Below are 23,727 nucleotides of genomic sequence, written 5' to 3'. Positions count from 1 at the left end.
TATACATACTTATATATATTTTCGAACCAGTAATATTTTTGAAACCTCACGACTAATTATGATAGATTATGACTAAGTTCTTTGAAAAATTCACCATAAAGATGGATTTTTGAGATATCTAACTCGATTGTTATTACAATGTACAGCTGTATGTAACAATGTATACTATACATTGTAATCATATGTATAAAGGATGGCCGCAAGAAGCTTTGACTCCATGGCCAAATAAAAATTTTTCTATCTATCTACCAAAGAATCATCCATAAATTTCAAAAATTAAATTAAACTGAAAAATGTTATGTTACATGTACATAGTTGAAGAAAAAAAAAAAAAAAAAAAAAAACTTTTAACGGTTGCATTGGTCGCTATACTGTAATTTATTCGTGAAATCCATCACAAAGAAACTCATTTACAGGCGTAAAACATAGCTAATGAAATTGTTTCGAACGGCTGTAGCCAACGGACCTCTGACAGTACAAAACCCTAAGCACGTTTCCTTCACATTTAGCCTTTTATCCATTCCATTTAAAATTCTCAAGAGCACAAACTAGAAACACATGTACATCTTTTCCTCTCGTTCTCTGTAAAATGTACCATTTTCTTTATACCATATCGACAAGTACTCCAGGTTACAATGACTTAAGAAGAATCCTTATTTGACTCAATAGTAGTAAAAAACAGGGTATTTTAGAATGACATCAAATACCTCGTTTTGCTTTGAATATGCATGAAAGAGCCGAACAGTGCCCAAGTGTGAACTGAGTAATAATTGAGAATGAGAAAAAAGTTTTATTAGAAATGGCTGTAACAACTATTTCGATGCTGCGTTTTAAATGACTTGGTCTCATGACTATCCAATGCAAAAAAATGATCAACATCTAGTTACTAAAAAACAAGTTATGCTTTAGGTTACACTTGTTTATTATAAATTATTGTTATAAATACTAATTTACATATCGATGCTGCCATTCTAATACGTCGTATTCCACAAAATTTGAAATCTTCACTTTTTTTGAAAAATGGAATCATTGTAGCAATGTGTAGCTTATGTAAAAATTTTAGTGGTCAAATTGTTTATATGGTATTTTTAAATAAATATTCTAATATGTCGTATCCCACATTCGTATAGGTTTAGTCACGCTTAACATTTTCAATTTGAAGTTAATTTTAAGGTAGCAATTAACGATTTGAGAAAGAAGGTAATGATGCATAACTTTTTATTCTTCTTACAGCATATAATCCAAAATTATTCATTCACTACAAATGCCTGTATTTTATGAAAACATGAAAATAAATTTGTAGGTTATACCAGTGTAAACATAATACAAATAATTTTTCTTTGCCGACCGTGAAACTTTTTTATCGCCTCCTGAAAAATTTCCCAAATGTGGGATACGGCGTGTTAGAATGGCAGTATCGATATACACTATAAACTGTATTTCATTTATTTTTATCTGTAATTTGGAGAAAAAATAATCTGAGCGACGGTTGGCCCTGCGGATCAGCCCCAAAACGTTTCACTGTTTTCGAGCTCCTTGAACTCGAATACATAAGTTTGGATGCATATTCGAGCTCATCGAACTTGAAAATACTATTACATGCATTTGTATTTTTATGAGCTTTTCAAGCTCTAACAAGTTACGTTTTATGTTGAAATTTAAAAGTTTAGAAATCGGAAATTATTAAGGAACAAGCGGTCTTTAGATTTTTTTCGCGATTATGTTCAAAAAAATAAATGTATTTAGGTAGAAATCAATGTCAGTAATCAAAATAAAGATTTAAATAATTTTTTACTGATCCCAGGGAAAAAGGTTTAGATCTGACCAGATATAATTATATCTGATCAGATCTGATAAAGTGGATCTGGCCAGATCTTTACATTGTCTCTATCTGATGAGATCTGGCCAGATCTGATTAGATATAATTATATATCAGATATAAACCTTTTCCCCCGGGGATCCCTATTAAAAAAAATATTAAATTGCGAAAAAAAAAAAAAAAGATAATTTCAATTCAATCCGAAATGTAATCTGATAAATTAGAAACGTTACTGAGAGGAATTATAAATGATTATGTATGTATGTGATCGCATAAGTGTAAATAACTAGATATGAACAATTTTCAATAATAATACAATATATACATGATTATATCTGAGCAGATGTAATAAGATCTGATTGTGTCAAATGTTGTATTTAGTTCAGGTGTAGTTATATCTGATCAGATCTTACGAGATATACGCAGATCTGTCCAGATATAAGCAATTATCTATAAAAATAAGACATATACATGGTGTTGGAAATAAGGCTATGGAAATAATTTATTCACTCAGTTTTCTCAATAATTACTTCAACTTTATTGAATCGCAATCGGAAAGAATATCTCACTCATAAGACGTATGCTTTCAGACTAACTAACTTCAATCAATATCTTAGTGACTAACACCATTTATTTGGCCGCATAGGTCCACTTACATATACCTAAAGAATAAACAATATCACCCATGCATTCGTCATTCTTAGTATTTATTTTATGTGTTTTTCTTTTTAACATACTCTTAAACTTAGGTTTAAATTTAATTATCAGTTTATATAAATAGTTAAAATATAAATATGAGAGATATAAAATAATGGTGCTAGGTCAAAATAACTCGGCAATAATAACTCGAACAAAAATAACTCGGAAAATAATGAGTCGAACAGTAATTTTTTTTTGTTCGAGCTGCTGTTGCCGAGCTATTTTGACTAACATACTAAAGAGTCACGTGGATATATAGAACATATCACAAGCCACGTTTATCACCTGATTTGGTAAGTTATTATGGTCGGAGTTGTTTGTGTGTGAGTGATTTTTGTCGGTCACCTAAAATAATATATATAAAAGAATAGTTTTTGTTTAAATGAATTCAGTTAAATAAACCGACACATGGTTATATCTGAGCGGATATAATGAGATCTGATTATGTTAAATGTTGTATTTAGGTCAGATATAGTTATATCTGATCAGATTTTACGAGATATACGCAGACCTGACTAGATATCATCATGTCTAACATTGTATCTAACCCAGATCTAATTATACCTGATTAGTTCTGACCGGATATAAATGCTGGTTGGCCAGATACAATGAGATTTGATCATGTCTAAACATTAGATCTGATCAGATATAAATAGATCTGCCAAGATATAATTATATCTGATCAGGTATAATTATATCTGGTCAGATCTTAATCTTTTTCCCCAGGATCAGAGCGATAATATATGAAATATCCGGGAAAAATATTAAAAACTGTGTATTTTCAATTTTTTTGTTGATAATATGATTTGAACTAAAGAACAAGTTAGATGACATTGCATGGTGATCGAAAAGGACCAGAAAGACGAAAAGTTAGTATGATTTCAGAAACATTTTAGTGCATTATGTTTTGATTTAATCGGAAAGAATAACTACAAATGTTATTTTTTTAACTTTTCGACGCCGATATCTTTTGAATTAATTAACCGATTTTGACGGATGAGGTGCCAATCGGCGTGTTTTATTGAATTCTAGAGCAGATTGAACTTTTAAAACCATCGGTTCAGCCGTTTAAAAAAAAAATTTTTTTAACTTCCTGCTAAGAAAATCGACAATTTTCGAAAAATTCGAGAAGTTATTGTTTTTACCCCGATTTGCAAAAATCGAAATTTCTTTAGATGTCGACGTTTTGAGGTCCTAGGAAGCTATTCTGACTATTTTCAGAATGATGCCCGAATGCCTGTATTATGCGCGCACGCGCGCGCGCGCGCGCGTGTGTGTGTGTGTGTGTGTGTGTGTAAACTCTTTATAATTTTTTAACTAATTAACCGATTTGGATAGTTAAGGCGGCGATCGAAAGAGCTTTTTGGCCATCAATTTTTCTAAAAATTTCAGATCAGTCGCTCTAGTAGACTCGAAGATATTGGCCAATTACAGAAAAAAAAATTTTTTTTTAGTTTTTTATTGATTTGTCAGAAACGAGTTGAACGATCGACTTTAACATCTAATCAGCTCAAGAACTCAATAAAACGCGTCGATTAGCGCTTTAACCATCAAAATCGATTCATTCGTCCGAAGATATCGTTGAAGAAAGAAATGGTAAAAAACGGATTTTTCCGAATATCTTCAAATCAGCTAAACAAATTGATTTCAAATTTTAATCAGCTCTAGCATTCATTGAAACGCGCCGATTGTCAGCTCAAACGTCAAAATCGGTTAATCAGTTCAAAAAATGTCGGCGTTAAAAAATTAAAAAAATAACATTTTATGTAATTTTTTCCCGATAAATCATAATATAATGTAACATAATGTACTAAAATATGTCTGTGTGCCAAATCATACCAACTTTTAAAGAGGAATCTTTATGGTATTTTTTCGATCATCATATAAAGTCATCTAACTTGTTTTTTAGTTCAAATCATATTATCACGAAAAAAATTAAAAAAACGCAATTTTTAATATTTTTCTGGGATACTTCATATTTTACTGTTTTTGACATAAATCAAAACTTATTTAAATCTTGATTTTGATCTCTGGCATTGATTTCTGCCTCAATACACAGATTTTATTGCACATAATCGGAAATTAAATTTCAGAAACCGCTTCTTTGTTATTTATATTATTGATTTTCGATTCTTAAATTTTCAAACATCAGTATAAAACGTAACTTGTTAGAGCTTGAAAAGATCATAAAAGAACAACCGCATGCAATAGCATTTTCGAGCTCGAAAATACATGCGAACTAATGTTTTTAAGCTTCCTGAACTCGAAAACAGCGGGAAGTTTTGGGGCTGGCCCGCAGGGCCAACCGACGCCCAGATTTTTTTTCGAGCTTGCTTGATTAAATGATCTGAAATTTTCAGGAAAGTTGATGGCCAACGAGCTCTTTCGATTGTCACAAGAATCATTTAAATCGGTTCATTAATTAAAAAGTTATAGACCGGCCACACACACACACACGCGCGCGCGCGGACATCATTCTGAGAATAGTCAGGATAGCTTCCTAGGATCTCAAAACGTCGACATCTGATGAAAACTCGATTTTCGAAAATCGGGGTAAAAACCAAAACAAATTTTTGGAAATCATCGATTTCCTTACCGGGAAATTCAAAATAGTCAATTTTTTCGACACAGTCTAATATATATCTTTATTTACGTAGGTACATATATAAAATTCTGAATTGAAGGTAATTTTCGTTATTCTCCGACAAAATACAACGTATTATAAGAAATTATATTAAAATTGCGACATGAGACTCTCTAAAACAGCTATACTTCTAAAAGAAGTATATCTAAATATTATTTCAAATTACCTCTGATTATGATCAATTTGACAGAAAAAACTGTCAGTTTATTGCAAAATGATTTTTTCCGATTTATTCTTGATTAACGCTGGTTATAAAGTTTATTTGACTGAAAATTACAATCTTATCTTTACAAAGTCGCCAGGTCATTTTTATTAATTTAGCCGCTCCTAACAAAAAGTAATGGGAAAATTAATGTTCAGACTGTCAACTTATAAAAAAACTATGATATTCTCTGTATGCGGTTATTTTTCCTGATGTATTTAATCCCATTTTATATATTTTTCAGAATTAATGACAAAAAAAAGGAGTAATATTTTTTTATTTGTTATAAACCGCAAAGTTTTTTTCAGATTAAAGAATAAAATAAAATATTTTATAAAATATTGTCGGTAAAGAATATTACTTATGCAGTTGCAGTTGTGCAAGATTCCATGAAGAATCGAAAAAACGACACCTCAAGAATCCAACGGCGATGTTTTTCTCAGAAAACCGGGTTTCAGTAGATGGGATTGAGGAGGAGAAAGAGAGTAACAAAACTAATAAAACCTTACATTGGCGGTCAAAACTAAAACCACATGTTAGAAAATTTGTATCACAAAAAACGACGTCTTATACAATAAATCGGATTTTAATTATGTATATTTGTATGAAAAAAAAAAAAATTGTTCGATTTATTAAAAATATAAATTTGAATAATTTTTTACAAATTATACTCATGAGAATTCTTTGGCACATCTTAATGATTTAATGATTTCATGAATAAAATATTGTAAAAAACAACTTAATATAATCGAAGCACTGGGTTAATTGTTAACTTCGAAATAACAAATAGCGATGATGAATTAACACTAAAAGAATAAAAATAAGGAGAAGGGTAGAGAAAATATTGTTGAATATTCTCAAGTCTGCGAGGACAAAACTCAAGGTCGTTCTATTTTCTCAGACTATACAACTATAAGTATACTATCATCCGTTGTCTATATCTGGGTATAAAGAATAACTTGAGAATAAGTAAAATCAACTAGCAAACGAGTACCGCGCAGTGTTCTTGACTCAAGTATAATCCCACGAGAGTTATAGTGTGGCATGGACTTGATAGCGGTATTACTGATTATGTGGACTTATATTTATTTTTCCTTCTCGATTAATATTCGTTTAACACAATGGTGGAATCTTAATGTCTAATATAGGAAGTAGGAACGAATAAAAGCCAGAAGAATTTATAATGCTGTACAACGCAGAATAGTATATATATATATATATACATATATATCCGTGAATCTGATGCCAGTCTGCACTAAAACGTGAGGACATGCTATACCCTCCAGTAACGACCAGTTGTTCATAGTAGTGGCCTTTTTGTTGGTCGTAGTCCTACAATCCCATCTACTATATTACTTTTATATATATAAATATACAAATGTTTATGTATTAGTATCCTATACTATCTCATATACTGAAATCAGTAGTGTGCTTGAAAGTGATGGTTGGTATCTTACACTCCACTCACTGGATCCCGAGCGTCAGTGACTTCTCGTTCGTCGGTCAGATCGGATCTCTACATAAAACGTACAGTGTTATTACCTCAACCAATATTTTTACACTTACTATTATAATTATATAATATCAATAATTAAAATCAAAATTTTTATCTATGACAAAGTAAATTTATAATCTATTTTCCGAAATAATTAACAACGACTATTGATGATTTTTATCGCTATATTTTTAGGATTATAAAGAGGGAGAAAATAAATTTAAAAACTTACAAACACGAATATAAGAAAAAATGAATAATTGCAAAAAAAAATTTTAAATGATAAAAAAATCTTGTTGGTTATGGTGAAGTGCAAGGATTATTTAAAAATAAGTTTAAATGTATTAAAGTATAAACACCAGTCAAAATAAAATTGTAGATGCGAGAGTTCATCACACTGAGGCGCGTGAGTGTGTGGCCGGATCGATCAATCGAATTTTTCATACTGGGCTGAATCATTTGATGATAATATAAAATAATATTTTACTTCTGCGAAAGTATCATGATTGCATATTTATTGATCTTAGTGATGAGTTTGATAAAAATAAAAGTTTATCAAGCATTGACTGGTTTCATTATATACGATTAAATCATTTAAAGATTTTTATTTGGAAATGTCAAATAAAATTCTTTTTTATTCAATGATGCCAAGTGAAAATATCCAAACTTTTACAAAGAATACGTGGGTTTTTTTAATACCCTTAATTCCGATAAGTATTAAGATCACGAACCGGATATCTTCTGAAAAAATAATTTGGTGAAATATCAGATAATTTCGAATCATAATTAGATATATATTATAACAACTAATGGAATTTAAACAAAAAAGTAATGCCTGTAAATGGCATCATATTTATATAAATGGAAAAGGAATTATGCATTAATTGACAAGTTTTACATTTGATCTGGCTTTAGTTGTTTAAAAACCGACTCCAACTACCAAAGTGACGACAGAGTGAGCAACCAAGCGCGTCTGTTCTCCATTACTCACTATAAAGTCGAAGTCCGCGCGTGCATGACCAATTCCTTAGTTCGATCCGGTCAGTTCGGTTCTCTTATCCACAACAAAAGGATTGCGAAAAATTACAACCGAGTAAATGATAAAGAAAGGGTGGATAATTACACTGATCGTACTTTGTCCTTGCTACATTCTATTGCACCTGGCAATTGATTGCAATCAATAAGAATTATATTGGCTACTTCTATTTCTTGTAACAATATATTGCTTTTGTTCAAAAAAGCAATAAATAATTACGATGATGGTCTAGTGAAAATTACAAAAAGAAGAAAAAAAATATCAGCCGGATGATTTAATTATTCGATGAACTGACATCAACAATTGGAATGTGCAAAAGCATTGCTAAGAATTTACCAAGAAAGTGACAGTGGATCTGACTCTTCTTGGATGGCATTGAAGAAAAGACGTCAGACTTACATCATTGGACCTGTTGTTAGCTGGTAGCTGATGTAGTGTTACTGATTCACTTTCGACGGTTACCATAACGGATCTGAGGGAATTATTACAATTCAAGTAATATATAATCTACCTCTTTGATAATTAAATAATCTAGTGTCAAATAAAACAGTTTTATTTTACATGATGTCATTTAAAATTTTTAAATATATAAGTTTTAGTTGAAATTTATGTTGTGCCAGGCTGTGATAAAGTAAATTGAATATAATTATCGAAATTATTTCAATTATTAATTAGTGATAGTGACAATTAATCAATATTAATTAATAAAATAAATGAAATAAAAAATGTCATCAAACGGTGAATTTTCTACAATATCGAGTGCAGAAATACCCTCTCTACCGAAATCACTTCCTAGCTCCAGGGAAGCTACAGCTGAGGGTAATTCAAGTTCTACTGGTGGTTTTGTGCCACTACGTGACTTTCTTGATCGTTTTTCATTGCCAAGAGTTGTTAGGCTTGAGGGCACTGGTGGTCGTCCGGTTTTACTTTATAAACAACAGCAACGATCACTTAGAGTCACTGCAACCCTTTTAATGCATAGATATCGTCACGATGTCAAAGTTGGACCGGAAATCGTTATCCCTGAGGGTTATCCGGGTAAGTTAATGATAACGTTATTATCAACACAATATTACTATCTAATCTTCTTCCTTTTTAAATAAATACACACTCAGCGTCTATTTTTTCAACATTGATGCCATGGGAAAACCCGTTTTTCGCAAATTGTCCACTCATTCAATTCTGCATTCATACTTTTACAAACTTATACGTACATACATCGAAAAATAACTTGATAGCTAGTGTTGAAAATAACGTAATGATTCAATTAGCTTTCTATTAACTTATAGAATTAAATCTCATTAGGAAGTACTATCCAATTTAGATAAGAATACACTATATACGAATTAAAAACATACCACATGTGTATATGAAGAAATTATCCTGATTTGAAATGCTACAGTGTCATAGTAACGCTAGACTATTGTAAGTTTTACTATTCCCATAATAGTTCTTGAACACGTTAATTTTAATTTGTATTATATGGCCAACATGGTCCGGCTATACTAAAAAGAAGACCTTATAGCATTTTAAACAAAAGTACTTTCTCCGCGTCTGAGTTTTAAAAACTGCTAAATTTATGGAAAAATAAAAAATTTTCAATATTGAGTTAAACAATTGTTGGCTACATGAATATTGTCTAATAAAAATATTTTAGTCATTACATTTAAGTATACTTTTGGGTGTATCAAATATGTTAAGAGGGTGTGCCATCTATTCTCTTTCTCACACACATGTGAACAAACGAAACGGTCCTTGTTGCACTTACATTATCAAATGGAAATTTCAAATGAGCCATTCTCAGGTATAAACTGAAATTTCCGAACCGGAAGCATTTCATTCGATAAATAATAACTTTACGCATCGAATGACATATTTTATTTAATTATTTTGACCTTAATCTATGAAAATGGTTCATCTGAAAATCACCTGTTTCATTTTCTTAAAAAAAAAATCTGAAAAACAGTTAACTCTAAGCCAAACCTAAAATTTTCCGCTACTTTCAAGCTCAGAGAGCTCAAAAATGGTAATATATGGAATTTTTGAGCTCTTTGAGTTGAAGAAATGATTGGACCAAGGAAAAATACATTTTGCTGAAAAAAGAAGTAATTTTTGTTCGATGATATCCTTGGAACTCATCGATCGATTTGCACTGTTTTGTGTTAATCGAAGTAGATTTTCGAGAGTTACCTTTGATTGAATTTTGAAGCAAACTGATCGAGCGGCTTACGAGTTATGCAATAAGAACCTGAAAAGCAATTTGTTTTTAGTTTTTATTTTTCAAATAACTTGGAAATTACGAACGAGTTTAAACTCTGATCAAATTTATTTTTTGATGAGTTTTTTTGATTGCCGTAGAGAACGTTCAAATAAGTTTATTCATTCCAAACGTATTGTACGACAAAAAGTAGTTTACATGCAGACACACACGCAGATAGACGGATACATATTTAAAAATAATTATCTGGAACCTCTAAACATTAAAATAAAAATTCAATTTTCGAAAATCGGACCAAACCCAATAACTTCCATTTTTTAGGAAATTTTCAATTTTCATAGCGGGAAGTTAAAGAAAATACATAACAACTTTAATTGATGGGCAAAATACAATCATTTGTTTCGTCAATTTGCTTTTAATGCCTCTCGCGAAACTATCACTATATGATCCCGTTCTTTTATAAATAATTTTAGTAATACGTGACGCTCTTTGTGGTCGAGTATTGTATTTAGTTTACAATACAGATATAATTAAATATAATAAATTACCTTATATTTTTGGATTTCCATTTGGTAACTCGAAATAAAAGTAAAATGAAAATTGCTGCGATGAGTAGGCAGTTGTTGTTGAAACGGATTAGCATATTAGCTTATGAGTACATGCTTAGATACATCACAAAAAACCCACATACATTGTGTCCCATTTGTCGACATTTTATATAGATATATTTATTTAAATTTAATGTGCTTAATTAAAAGATAAAATTAAATTGATCATCTAAAAATATTCTAGAATAACAAGTTTCATCCATTAATTCATTAAATGTGATGACGTATTTCACATATGACAGTAAAAGTTTTTATTACTGGCAGAAAATTATAACTTTTTTTTTTTACTTGTTCATGTGCACTTTATGAGCATTCAATAGCATTGCCTATTAAGCGTGCAGCTTTGTCGTCCATTTTACGTTCATTGAGCTATGAAAAAATATTAGCTGGTATACCACATTATCTACTAAATGTTTATTATAAAAATCTTGACGATTCAGAATTATTGCTTTTGACTCCCCTCCCCACGCTCTTGCCAATATTTAAATTTTAAGTATTCATGAGCATAATGTTTTTAATCAGTAAAAAAATAATTTATTTATGCAAAAAATAAAGTATACAAGCAAAGATTAGTTAATAAACACATTGATGAGCTTTGAATACTTAAATTTCATATATATACCTAGTATAACCTTGCAACCTACATGCCTTTCTTCATCTTTTTCTCCATATCAAACACACTACTATCTTTTCTTACACAACCGTGACAACAAAGCGTGAAAGACTCTTTCCATTACTCCAGGAATGGAGATCGATGAAAGATTACATCATTCCTTACGTCGATCCGCACACCGCATTCTTTTGCCTATAAAACTTCATTCTCTATTAACATCCCAGACGCATTTTATGTTGAGGACGTAACGGTAGATTCAATAAAGTATTTTGCATCAACGGATTAATCCTTCACTGGTCACCAGTTAACAATGCATATAGTCTTTGATTAATTCAATTATTAATATCTGAATGTTCATAATGTCCCGAGTCAGAATATCTGAATTAGATTAAACTTAAGTTAACTTAAACAGCTTATTTTTAGCTTACTGATATTGATGAACTTGAATTAGGATTACCGACTTAAAAATCTTAAATAAGACTTAGGTGGGCTTATTCCTGAAAGATAAAAGTCACACGGAAAGAATTTAATGATACTATCTACAATACAACTTTTGAATTTTAACTATCTAAAATGGTAATAACATTTTTCAGTGATTATAATAATGTTTTACTATTGAAAATAATAACAGTGACAAATAATAGTGGTAACAATTACTATAGAAGATGGTAATTCTAACTATCAAAAATTATATTTGTTACAACCGAAGATGGTAACTGTTACCATTCAAAGTTGTAAAAATTCTAAACTAAGAATGTGTTTTACCATAAAATTCTCTCCATCCCCCATGGAAATAAAATAGATAAATAATATATTTCATGATGTATGTGAAATATATGTGGCATATAAATATAATATAAAAAGAATATAATTAGAATATATGTGAAATATACGCACATCTATGTCACATACATTTTACATATAAAATAAATATATTTCAAATACATAACTTTTGGCCGTTTTTTGTATACAAAAAATATATTTCTTTTATCATCAAAATGTATATCCCATATATTTTTAACTTCCCGCTAAAAAAATTGCAAATTTTCAAAAATTCGGGAAGTTATTGGTTTCAGTCTGATTCTCGAAAATCGAATTTCTGAGAGATCTTGACGTTTTGAGGTTCTACGAAGCTATCCTGACTAATTTCACGATGATGTCCGAGTGTATATATGTATGTATGTATGTATGTATGTATGTATGTATGTATGTATGTATGTATGTATGTATGTATGTATGTATGTATGTATGTATGTACGTACGTACGTATGTAAATATCTATAACTTTTGAACGGATGAATCGATTTTGATCATCAAGGTGCCATTCGACGCGACTTGCGAATATCTTGAAGCTGAAAAAAAATTAAACTTGATCGGTATGGCTTGTTCAGAGATATTCCAAAAATAATCTTTTTTCAAAAATGTATTTTTTGGATAACTTTTCATGTTCTCGATTAATTGATTTCAAAATCAACTGAGCTCTGAAGCTTTATAAGCCGCGTCGAATGCCACCGCAACCATCAAAATCGGTTAATTCTTTCAAGAGGAACTGTTGTCGAAAGAATTAAAAAAAAAATTTTTTTTAGTATTTTGGAAATTTCTCAAAAACGACTCGATAAATCAATTCCAAAATCTGATCAGTTGTAGAACTCAATAAAACGCGTCGATTGCCACCTTAAACGTCTCAATCGGTTTATTCGTGAGAGAGATATCGTTTGAGAAAAAATGGTAAAAAACGTTTTTTTTTTTAAAACAAAGGCATACAAACGTATTTTCGAGCTCGAAAATGTATGTATAACAATTTTTTGAGCTCAAGGAGCTTGAAATGGGCGAGAAGTTTTGTGACTGGCCCGCAGGGTCAACCGACAGACCGATTTTTTTTGTACGGCAAATATATGTAATGAAATATAATCGACATATATGTGAAATATATTTTCGTTTTAGGGGGGGGGGGGGTGACTAAAAAATCAAACTGGTTCCGGTTGGAATCCCAAGGACTCCATCTCTCAGATTGTTCGATGATGGAAAGGATAGAATCTTCTTGTGTGTGTGTGTGTGTGTGTGTCTGGGAAGGGGGGAGGCAGAAAAATAATAACTAAAAATCTAACTGGTTCAAGCTTGAATACCAAGGCCTCTAGCTGTCACATTGTTCGATGATGGAAGGACTCAAATATTTTTCTGGCCCCTCCCCCCCTTTCACCCTCAAAAATATCTGAGCACTCCATCATCGAACAGTCTGACAGCTAGAGGCCTTGGTACTCAATCCTGAACCCGTTGGATTTTTTTGTCATTATTTTCCTGCTTCCCCCGCCTTCACAATAATATCTGGCCCCTTCCACCATCGAACAATCTAATACCTAGTGTTCCTGGTACTTCATTCTGAACCAGTTGGATTTTCTAGTCATTATTTTTCTGCCCCCCTTCTTCCCCGCAAAAATATCTGAGCCTTTCCATCATCGAACAATCTGAGAGCTAGATCCCTCGGTATTCTATCCTAAACCAGTTCGATTTTTTAGTCATTTTCTTCCTTCTCCTCCCATCCCCCACACACACACACACACATACCAAAGATCTGCGTAAATAACGAAAATATATTTAAAATATATTCCACATGTATGTCGATTATATTTCATCACATATATTTTCCCTACAAAAAAAAATATATGTGATATACATTTTGACTGTATAAGAAATATATTTTTTATATACGAAACACGGCCAAAAGTTATGTATTTGAAATATATTTATTTTTTATGTAAAATGTACGTGACATATATGTGCGTATATTTCACATATATTCTAATTATATTTTTTTTATATTTTATTTATATGCCACATATATTTCACATACATCATGAAATATATTTTTTATCTATTTTATTTACATGGGGGGTGCACCAGTACTTATCAGGTACCGGAACGTTGCTAGGTGTTCCTAAGTTTTATTTAATAAAAATGAAACAATTGTAGGTTAAGAATTTAACTTTCAACCATTGCTCCGCAGTTCTTCTCGCAGGTGAGCTGTGTAATTACACCAGTTCGTCTGCAAGTATCCTTCGGGGTTTATTTAATAAACAGAAAGGATTTTTATGCAAAAAGAAAAAAAAATGGATTTTTAATTAACGCTTGGAGGTTTCTCTCTCAGATAAGGTGTGTGACATACGCCAAAACAAGCCCTAGCGTTCTTAAAGCGTATTTAAATATATATAAAGCATTTTTAGGTAAAAAAAATTAACTTTTAACCAATGGTAAGGGATTCTCCTCACAGACGAGTATTGTGACTTGCACCAGGTCATCTCCAGTCATTTTTCAAGCCAAATCGAATGAAATAAAGTATTTTTAGTGAACAAATAAACTTCGAATCAGCTCCCGGGAAAAAATAATCAGACCTGAAGATGCCTGTTCATGTATGATCAGGACTGAAATTAGACCTGATCATGTCTGTTCATGTATGATCAGGACTGAATTTAGACCTGATTATGCCTGTTCATTTATGATCAGGCCTGATCATACCTGCCCATGCCTGTTCATCTCTGAAGCGTTAAATAGGCTCAGTTCTCATTATACCTGCCCATGCCTTTTCATTCTGTCCATGTCTGTTCATGTCTGATCCAGCCTGATAAATGGGATTAAATTAAAAATCTTAGTTATAATTAAATATAACTAACTTAGTTATAATTACATATAGCTAACGTAGTTACAATTATATATAACTTATATATAATTTCATATAACTTGTAACGGGTTTTTCACCACCGGGGATCTACCAGAGTAAAGTCCGAATACACTTACGATTTTGGCAACCTTGTTCCATTATTAATTAGTTGGGCACCAGGTGATTTTATAATCACCAATAAACAATTATCAGAATGGGCTTAGGGTGGCGGATCGGGGAAAGGTCAGGCACTTAAGATTACGATAAAATAATTGATCAGAACTAAACGAAAATAATTAGTCGTATATTAAATAACAAAATAAATTAATCGGTATCACAGAAATAATCGGTTACAACAATATATAAATTGCCGTTGTCGGCTTGACTCGATATAAACAAAGAAAAATTGTTCGTAAAAGTCGTAGTCGATCAAAACACAAAATCAGTTCGTATAAAAAAAAAGTCGGTTCAATGTTGCGTATTTATCAAATGTTCACTCCAGAACACTTGATATCTCCGCGCTTTACTCTACCAGAGGTGCTGCTATCGACGCGCCCTCTGATGCTCGGAACTCCAACTCGATAGCCAGCTACGCGGCAACTGCCCTTCTTCTACAACAAAGGTTATAGAACACCACGTGTTATTTAACAACGACGCAATCCTATTATTAATCAAGCTACATCTCGCTAACTACTCGATGGCATAATTAAAATCAACATAATTCATATTTGCTGAATTATCAGGTATTTCTTGTGATTCATATTTTATCAACTCTCTCTCTTTTGTTTCCTTTATATTAACTCTGCGATCATTTTGTGTTGACCGCGTGCTAAGCTAACCTGCCGGTATATATATATATATATATATATATATATATATATATATATATATATATATATATATATATATATATATTGAGACAAATCTTTTTTTCTCTTTGCGATTTTTACCAGCAGCCACCAGAATTCGCGGGTTGAACCCTGGCTTAGGCTGGCCTCTAACAAATTTGATTTTACCTAGACAGAGCAGTGGGCTGGGGTTCTCGCAAAGCAAAGACCCGCACTTATTCAAACTCGACAACGAATATGAAAATTCATCAACTTAACGGCAATGTATGTAAAATTCACCAACTTATCCTACGGCTTATTACTTATCAATAGATTTCTTATTGTTTATGAACTTATCAATTCTTACTTAATTAATAATACTTTTAGTAAACTATTGAAGGATCTCACCAGTAAAATAGGATATGAATAGGATGAATAGTGATAGATAAAGTAAAGAATTAACAATTGCAATGATTGTTTATTGCCAATTATAATAATAATAAAAATCACTTACAAGAAAAAGTAAGCGCTGGATATAATGTAGATGGCACAGTGTCGTTTATATTGCGAGTATATCACCGGGAACGAACAGTAGTATTTAATTAAATTAATTTCATTTATAATAATTAACAAACTAAAACAGTTAAATATGATCGCAAGAGAATTCCTTATAATACAAACTGTAACGTAAGTTAATTGCCCGGTTTACAGAATCGCAAGTAGATTGCTAATATATTGACAGAATCGCAAATAAAATTACTAGTATTCACAATATTGAATAAGCTATACGACTTATTGCTAATTGATCCAGGATCGAAGTGATTGACCGATAAATTTGGGCGCAGGACTAGCCTCGGGACTCTGTCCCCACTTCACCCTTACGGTCATGCGTCAACGTAAAAATTAGTCATGTGACCACGGCATTATGACTTGTGTAGTTTCAGACGGCAACAAGACGGGGAAAAATGGAAACCGCAAGGCTGAGGACGAAGATGACAATTCACATTGTCTCAATATATATATATACAATCGCTATCACATGACTTTGCAGTCACAAATAATTATTATTTAAATCACAGTTACATTCTAATTATCTTTTACTTATTACTCATCACTCGACTATTTTATTTTGTACTCTGTACTAACTTGTGTGGTTTTCATGTGGATGTCATCATTTAATCCACTCAGTTATGTCTATAATCTCAAAAATCCACAGCAAATTTTATTTGTGACTGCAAATCATTCAGTTTGCGACAAGACTCGGCACTCGACTCGTCTCTATAAATTCTTACTCGGTTCAAAAGTACATACAACATGTTACATAATAAAATTTATTATGATTTATAATTTACATTATAAAATAATTGTTATGTCTGTGAATTCTCAATTGTTAATAATTTATTTCTTCTTTGCGCTCAATATATATCTATTAATTCACGTGTATGGCGCCGTGTAAAATTATAATAAAATTCTACTGAAAACATTTCATGTAAAATGTAATGTGCTCTGTTAAATAAACTCATGCTCAATCATTCTACAAGATCTCTATTATAATAAAATTATACATATAAATGTGCTTTGTTAAATAATCTCGTGCTCAGTTGTGTACTCGATACTATTATCTGTGATATAATTTTATTAAACATGGGCAATACACCAAATAAGTGATTTATTATTTCTTCCACTATCCCGATCCAGCACAAATAAATATTTAGTGTAATTAAGTTTAAGTTAATATTTTAAAATCCACGAAATACAAATCAGTTATTTTATTGTCCGAAGACACACATACACTCTAAGCATCACTGGAATACTTGACGAGTGACGTTGGAATATTTTATACGGCAAGACTCTATTGCCGCAACGAGTGAGACACGGATAATCCGTAATTCTCCGAATTGCGCGAATGAAATAAAATAAAATTCAAAATAATATTTTATTTTGGTAACGCGTCCATAATCCACTACCATACAGTTATTACACGTAATTAGTTAATTATTTATTATTTCACAAAACGCATTTCACTTGTTCAAAAAAAAAAAATCGGTCGTACACCTTATTCAGTTCGCGTGCCGAGACTTCGGCTTGTTCACTTGTTCACGAAGGAGGTTGATGTCGATTAAAATTATTTTTCAGGAGTAATTGTTCGTTTATCAAACTCGGATTTGTTGTAAAATCGTGGATCACGTGGTTCAGTACGGAGTCTATCCGGGATCTCTCTCGTTTCAATCCATGCGTTGGATCAATTGCTCAGTCAAAGTCAAAATAGTGATCATAGATGTCACCGAAAATTGCTTGACGGATAACTATTTACTATATTCAAATAATTTTAAACCACGAGTCGATGTCGAATTTTCATCATGTTAGAAGCTATAAATCAATAATTAATAAATTAGATGTTGACCAAGAATCTATCACGTATAAGATTATTATTAGTTGAAGTTCCTGAAGTTCGAGTAGTCGACAGTCCTATGCCTAGTTAATTGCCCGGTCCTGCCAGCTCTGCTCTGTGTCGTTTCTGCTGCTGTCTTCCGTTTTTAATAATTTCTCTCGGTTGTCTTCGGTCGTTATCGGAAAACTCCTTCTCTACCTAATTATGATTGGACCTCGCGTACTAGCATTTTTAATTAGCGCGCCCGGCGACAAGTCGAAAAACTCATTCAAATGCTCGTTTGGAGTTACGGGTAGGGTAAATGACCATTAGTGAATTATCACGATTTTGGTGCATAAAATAACTTATTTTAGCATAGAACTCTTCAAACTCGAAAATATATTCACAACAATGTCTTCGAGCTCTTTGAGCTCGAAAACTAAGGGAAGTTTTGCGGCTGGCCAGCAGGGTGAACCGATAGACCGATTTTTTTTTTACCAATCGATTGGTAATCGGTAGAGGTTACCGATTATTTTTTTCAATGCGTGATCACAATCGAATTTGGAATTTGTTCGGCATGCCAATGTTCGTTTTACTCCATGAAGATCTGATAAGATACAAATTAGGCTTGCCTAACTAAGGCAACCCGAGTCGAAATTAAAATAATATTTTGAGCCTCAAAAGCCTTATTTCCTTTATTGTTGTACTTACCGCTGAATGTAAAACAATATTTTGACCCTCAACCCTCGCAGTTTTGTGAATGCCGTAAAAATGTCGTAAATTTTCGGGATTTATGCACATGCCGTAAATTTACCGTAATAATTTGGTATTAAAATGGTTATTTTGGCCAGTTTTTTTCCTGTAGTTATGCCATATACTTACTGCACTTATGCTGTAGAGTTACCAGATTACTACAGTAATATTACTATAAAAATGCCGAACTTTTACCAAAAAAATGCTGTAAAAAAAACTGTAAAAATGCCGAACTTTTACCAATAAAATGCTGTATAAAAACTATAATACGATAATGTAGTAATAATAAAATCGTTGTTTTTGTAATAATAATACCGTCAGTATCCTGCAATTTCGCCAGATTTACGCTGATAAAATAGAAAATTGTAAACAAATATGGTTTTATTTTTTGTTCGCTTCTGCATTTAAAATCATCGAAAATGTGCAAAATGTAATATTTTTTATTTTATTTTATTGGTTCACACAATTCTTACTCAAACAGAAACATGTAAGTGAAAATAACTATCTGTGAAAATTGATGTTTTCAATTTTCTTAAGTTTGTTTGTATCCATCTGAATACAATTAGTAACATATTTTAAGTAAGTGATTTGGCATAATGGCTACCAGATCAGACTTTGAACAAATAGGTCTCGGGATCGAGTCCACGAGTTAACGGGTGTTTTTATTTTATTTTTTTTTTTTTTCATGACAGTTATTTAATATATAACTTTATAAGGTTCTATATAATTATATAAAATTATATATAACTGAATAAAATTTTATATAATTATATATAAATTTTTTTACGGGTAGAACGGTTTGATGCTGCAAAAATGCCGAAAATATACTATAAATATGCTGTATAATTACTGTTTTAATTCTGTGAAAATACCGTATTTTTTCTGTTTTATTACCGTAAATATTAGGAATTTATTTCGTAAATTTTTGGTAATAATGCGGCAAAAAAACTGGCTAAAATAACTCGAGTAATACCATATTTATGCAGTATTTATACCATATAATTCCGGTATTATTTCGGTATTTCCAAAACCGCGAGGGAATGTCCTAAAAATAGGTTATAGAGTCATAAATTAGTGTTTTAAAACAGTATTTTGAGCCTCCAGAGCCTACCGTTGCTAACAAAACAATTTTTTTTGATTCTATAGCCTACCATGAGAATAAGTAGGTCAATTTTACAGTTTTACTTGATAGAACATAATCACAGTCGAAAAAATTTTCTATCCCTTCTTAGACTTTGAAAAATTTTGAAAGAGTTGAATATTTTTGTAGTCTAAAAGTGGACTTAAAAAATTTTCCCAACCGTGACAAATTGTAATTTTCTATGCTCTATCAAGTTAAATTATAAAATAGATCCACTTAATTTCTAGAAAATTTTTTAAAGCGGTAAAAGTTGAGAAATTGTAAGTTTTTAAATAGAGTTTAAATTTAGACATCTAATGTTTCAAAAATTGATTAATGAATCATAAAATATTATACATGTGAGTAGCAATAAACATGTGATTTTTTATTAACGTTAGCATATTAAACTCATTCAATATCAAAAGTTCTTATTTTCAATAATTTGGTACAGAGCAAAAATACAGCGTGCACAGTAAAAAATTTTGCGTCATTTTATCAAAAAATTTTGTGTTGAAAATTTTTGTGTCAAATATTTGACACTTTTATGTGTCAATTTAACACTTTTGTATATTAATTCTTTTAAAATTATACAAAAAGGTGTTCAGTTATTAACACTAAAAAGAACTTTATGATTCTTTTAAAAATTTATTTTAAGAAATGAGAAATAAACATTACGTGAAAAATATGAGAACATTATGAATGGTTTTTAATAAAAAATACGTAATTGAATAAATATTTGAACCATTAAATTTTATAGAATTTTTTATTTATTATCATCTCCAATAATTACAACTATAGTTAGAATTTTCAGAAATTTGAATATAGATTAATGAAAGTAATAAACAAAAAATTACTCTAGTGAATATATGATTTGAGTAACTTTCTGTTCTAATTCCTAAAAATTTGAATAAATTATTAAAAAGAATGATTTTTTTATTTTTCATTTTTCCCGCTCCCGGCAGCCATTTTGATTTCAATTCCTTCCCCTTTTCCTTCCTTCTCATTACCTATTTCGCATCAACCAATAAAAATCTTTTTGACGGTACAAATTTAGGCTCTAGAGGATAATTTCATGGTTTTAGAACAATAATTTCAACCTAAACATTATAAAAGCGGAAAAAAGTACCAAGTTTAGGCCGAAATTATGGTTCTCATGTATAGGTCATTATAGTCTAAAACAATAATTTTAGACTTCTTGCCTTCCAGTAGGACTGAGAAGCTCAAATTATTTTTTTAATTTCGACTCGGGAAGCCTAGTTCGGGCCAAACTGATTTTTTGGCAAGCCTCACCAAAATTTCTAGTCGGGAATTGGTGTTAATATGAAAAAATTTGGAAAATCTAAAAGTGCACCACTCATAATGCTCATTTATTATGAAATAATAAAATAGTTATAAAAAATGGCGGGAAACCCGAATAAATTTAATATATACGATTATCTTTTATTAAAATTTGTTGTTTTTTTCTTTGTTTTTTTTTTTTTTTTATTATATTAGTATTTTTTCATACTTATAAAAGAACCTACTCAAAATATCTCGATTAATTACAAAAAAAAAGTATATGTAAATAAAGAAAAAAAAAAATTGAATTGAAAAAATTCAGGCTTACCAATTAGCAAAAAAAAACAGCTGTAGTAGGACGGTAATGAGCAAGCGCCCCTGGTGGAATAAATGTACATATAATGTATAGATATATCACAATCCATGTTAATTTTACATATATATTTCCGACTAGAAATTTCAGTTTTTTTATTAGTTCCGGATGAGGCATGCCGAATTCCAAGTTTACGCCAACTGAGGTAACCGCATAAGGCTCGCATCACGAAAATAACGCACTTCCGGATCTCTGCATAATTAGGAAAGCCGAATTCGGCGCAAATTCAGAAACCGAAGTCACCTCGGAAAACCGTAATCTATCTGTGAAAAATAATTCTACATAGAAATTGGCAATATATGGTCATATATGAGTGTAATAATATAATTTTGTTTTCCTAAATTAAAAAAAAAAAAAATTTTTTTTTTTTCTCGTTTAAAATTATTTTTGCAGAGCAGCTTATCATCAGATGTTCTAATTTAATGTTACTTCAATTTCTCATCGAATTAGAAATTTTTGATCCAAGGTAAAACGCGAAACTTATTAACGACCGCTGTGGTGGGATTCGAACACGGAATCTTACGCACGAAAGACCGACGTTTTAACTACTACGCTACTCTACCGATTGTGGCTCTGAAGTTTAGTTATGGTATTGAAATATTATTCGGTACCAGCTAGGAATTCCAAAGATATACCTAAGTTAGGCAATGACGAAGACTTTCCTAATAATAGCCAAATTTGGCATACCTAACTTTAGCAAATTTTCAGTCATCCCAATTCGATTTTGGTCAGGAATTCCAAAGATTCACTGAAATTTTACGTCCTGCTGGAAACTCTTAATAACAAACATATTTGGAAAAGTTTTGGTAAATCGAGTTTCAGTTTTCTTCATAAGGACGGGACAAATTTTAAATTAAGTTTGTTGCATTTCGGAAAGCCTTATTCGTCCCGAATTGGTATTTTGGCATACCACACTGGAATTTTAGTCGGGCGCTGCCTTGGCATACCAGACTTCGGCAAGCCTTTGGTAACCACCATAAGGCAGCCGTATTAATTTCCGAAGATACACCAAAGTTAAATTTGCCATTCACTTTCCTAATAACTACCTGATTTGGCATACCGATATTCGACAAGCGTTTGGTCATTACTATTAAATATTATTATTATTCTTTATTAATCATGCCAAGGCACAGGCCATATGGCAATTTCATAATACAATTTCCATAAGTTTTACAGATTCTATACAGGCTTTAATTTAACATGAGGTTGCATTTTTAATTCTAGAACTAACTTAAGATTTAGATTTAGATTAATTCAAATTTATTTAGATTAATTTAGATTCAACTTAAACTAACTGGAGGAGAGCACTTTTACAATTTTGCTCAGATGAAATTCACCTTATATCTAGATTTAACAAATAATCATGTATTCTATTTCTGAACACATCAATACTACTAGATTGAAGAATTTCTAATGGTAGTTCTTGCCAAAGACAAATAGCTGAGACAACAAATGAGTTTTCATAATATATTGTCGCAAAGTTTGGGATCTTAAAGGAAATTTGGTTCCGCTTTGCAGCTAATCTTTCGGATCTTCGATTGTCTAGATCTTCAATAAACAGTTCACGTAAATAATAAGGCTTCCCTAATTCAAGAAGCTTATTAAACAAGCTAGGTAGTAAACTCTTCGGAATTGGACTGATAGCCATCCAAGATTGCGGCGATACGGAGTAATATGGTCGTCTTTCTTCAGGTTAAAAATAAATCTGATGGCATTATTTATTAAACGTTGAAGCTTGAGGTCATCTGCTATAGTTGAGTCAGTGCTTGAGACTATACAGTAGTTGATAAGTGGCAGAATAGTAGCTAGATTAATAATTTGCGTATGGTTGTCGAGAAGATATTTTTCCTTAGCTTCAAACTGTGCACGAAAAATTTATTTTCCTTGTCATTTGAGATACATGATCCACCCAAGACAAGTTATTTGTAAAATATATACCAAGACATTTGGTGGATTCTACAAATGGAATTTCTACAGAGTTGACTACTACTGACGGTATATTGAGACCGTTTATCG

General features: G+C 31.3%; 1 protein-coding gene across 2 annotated transcripts in view; it reads left to right on the top strand.

Moving 5' to 3' along the window:
• The first annotated feature begins 6,866 nt into the window (after window positions 1-6,866).
• Window positions 6,867-23,727, top strand: part of LOC103575791 (uncharacterized) — a 92,830-nt gene continuing 75,969 nt past the window's right edge. The window contains exons 1-2 of one of the 2 annotated variants that reach the window (XM_053739892.1): window positions 6,867-6,891; window positions 7,055-8,933. In XM_053739892.1, coding sequence (XP_053595867.1) covers window positions 8,621-8,933 — 313 coding nt within the window. In that variant the 5' untranslated portion in view covers window positions 6,867-6,891; window positions 7,055-8,620. Of the gene's footprint in view, window positions 8,934-23,727 lie in introns of both variants that reach the window. The other variant, XM_053739887.1, reaches the window with a different exon arrangement.

Source organism: Microplitis demolitor, chromosome 1 (genome assembly GCF_026212275.2).
Source record: "Microplitis demolitor isolate Queensland-Clemson2020A chromosome 1, iyMicDemo2.1a, whole genome shotgun sequence".
In the NCBI taxonomy this organism is placed as follows: domain Eukaryota; kingdom Metazoa; phylum Arthropoda; class Insecta; order Hymenoptera; family Braconidae; genus Microplitis; species Microplitis demolitor.
This window is presented reverse-complemented; position numbering and strand designations above follow the sequence as displayed.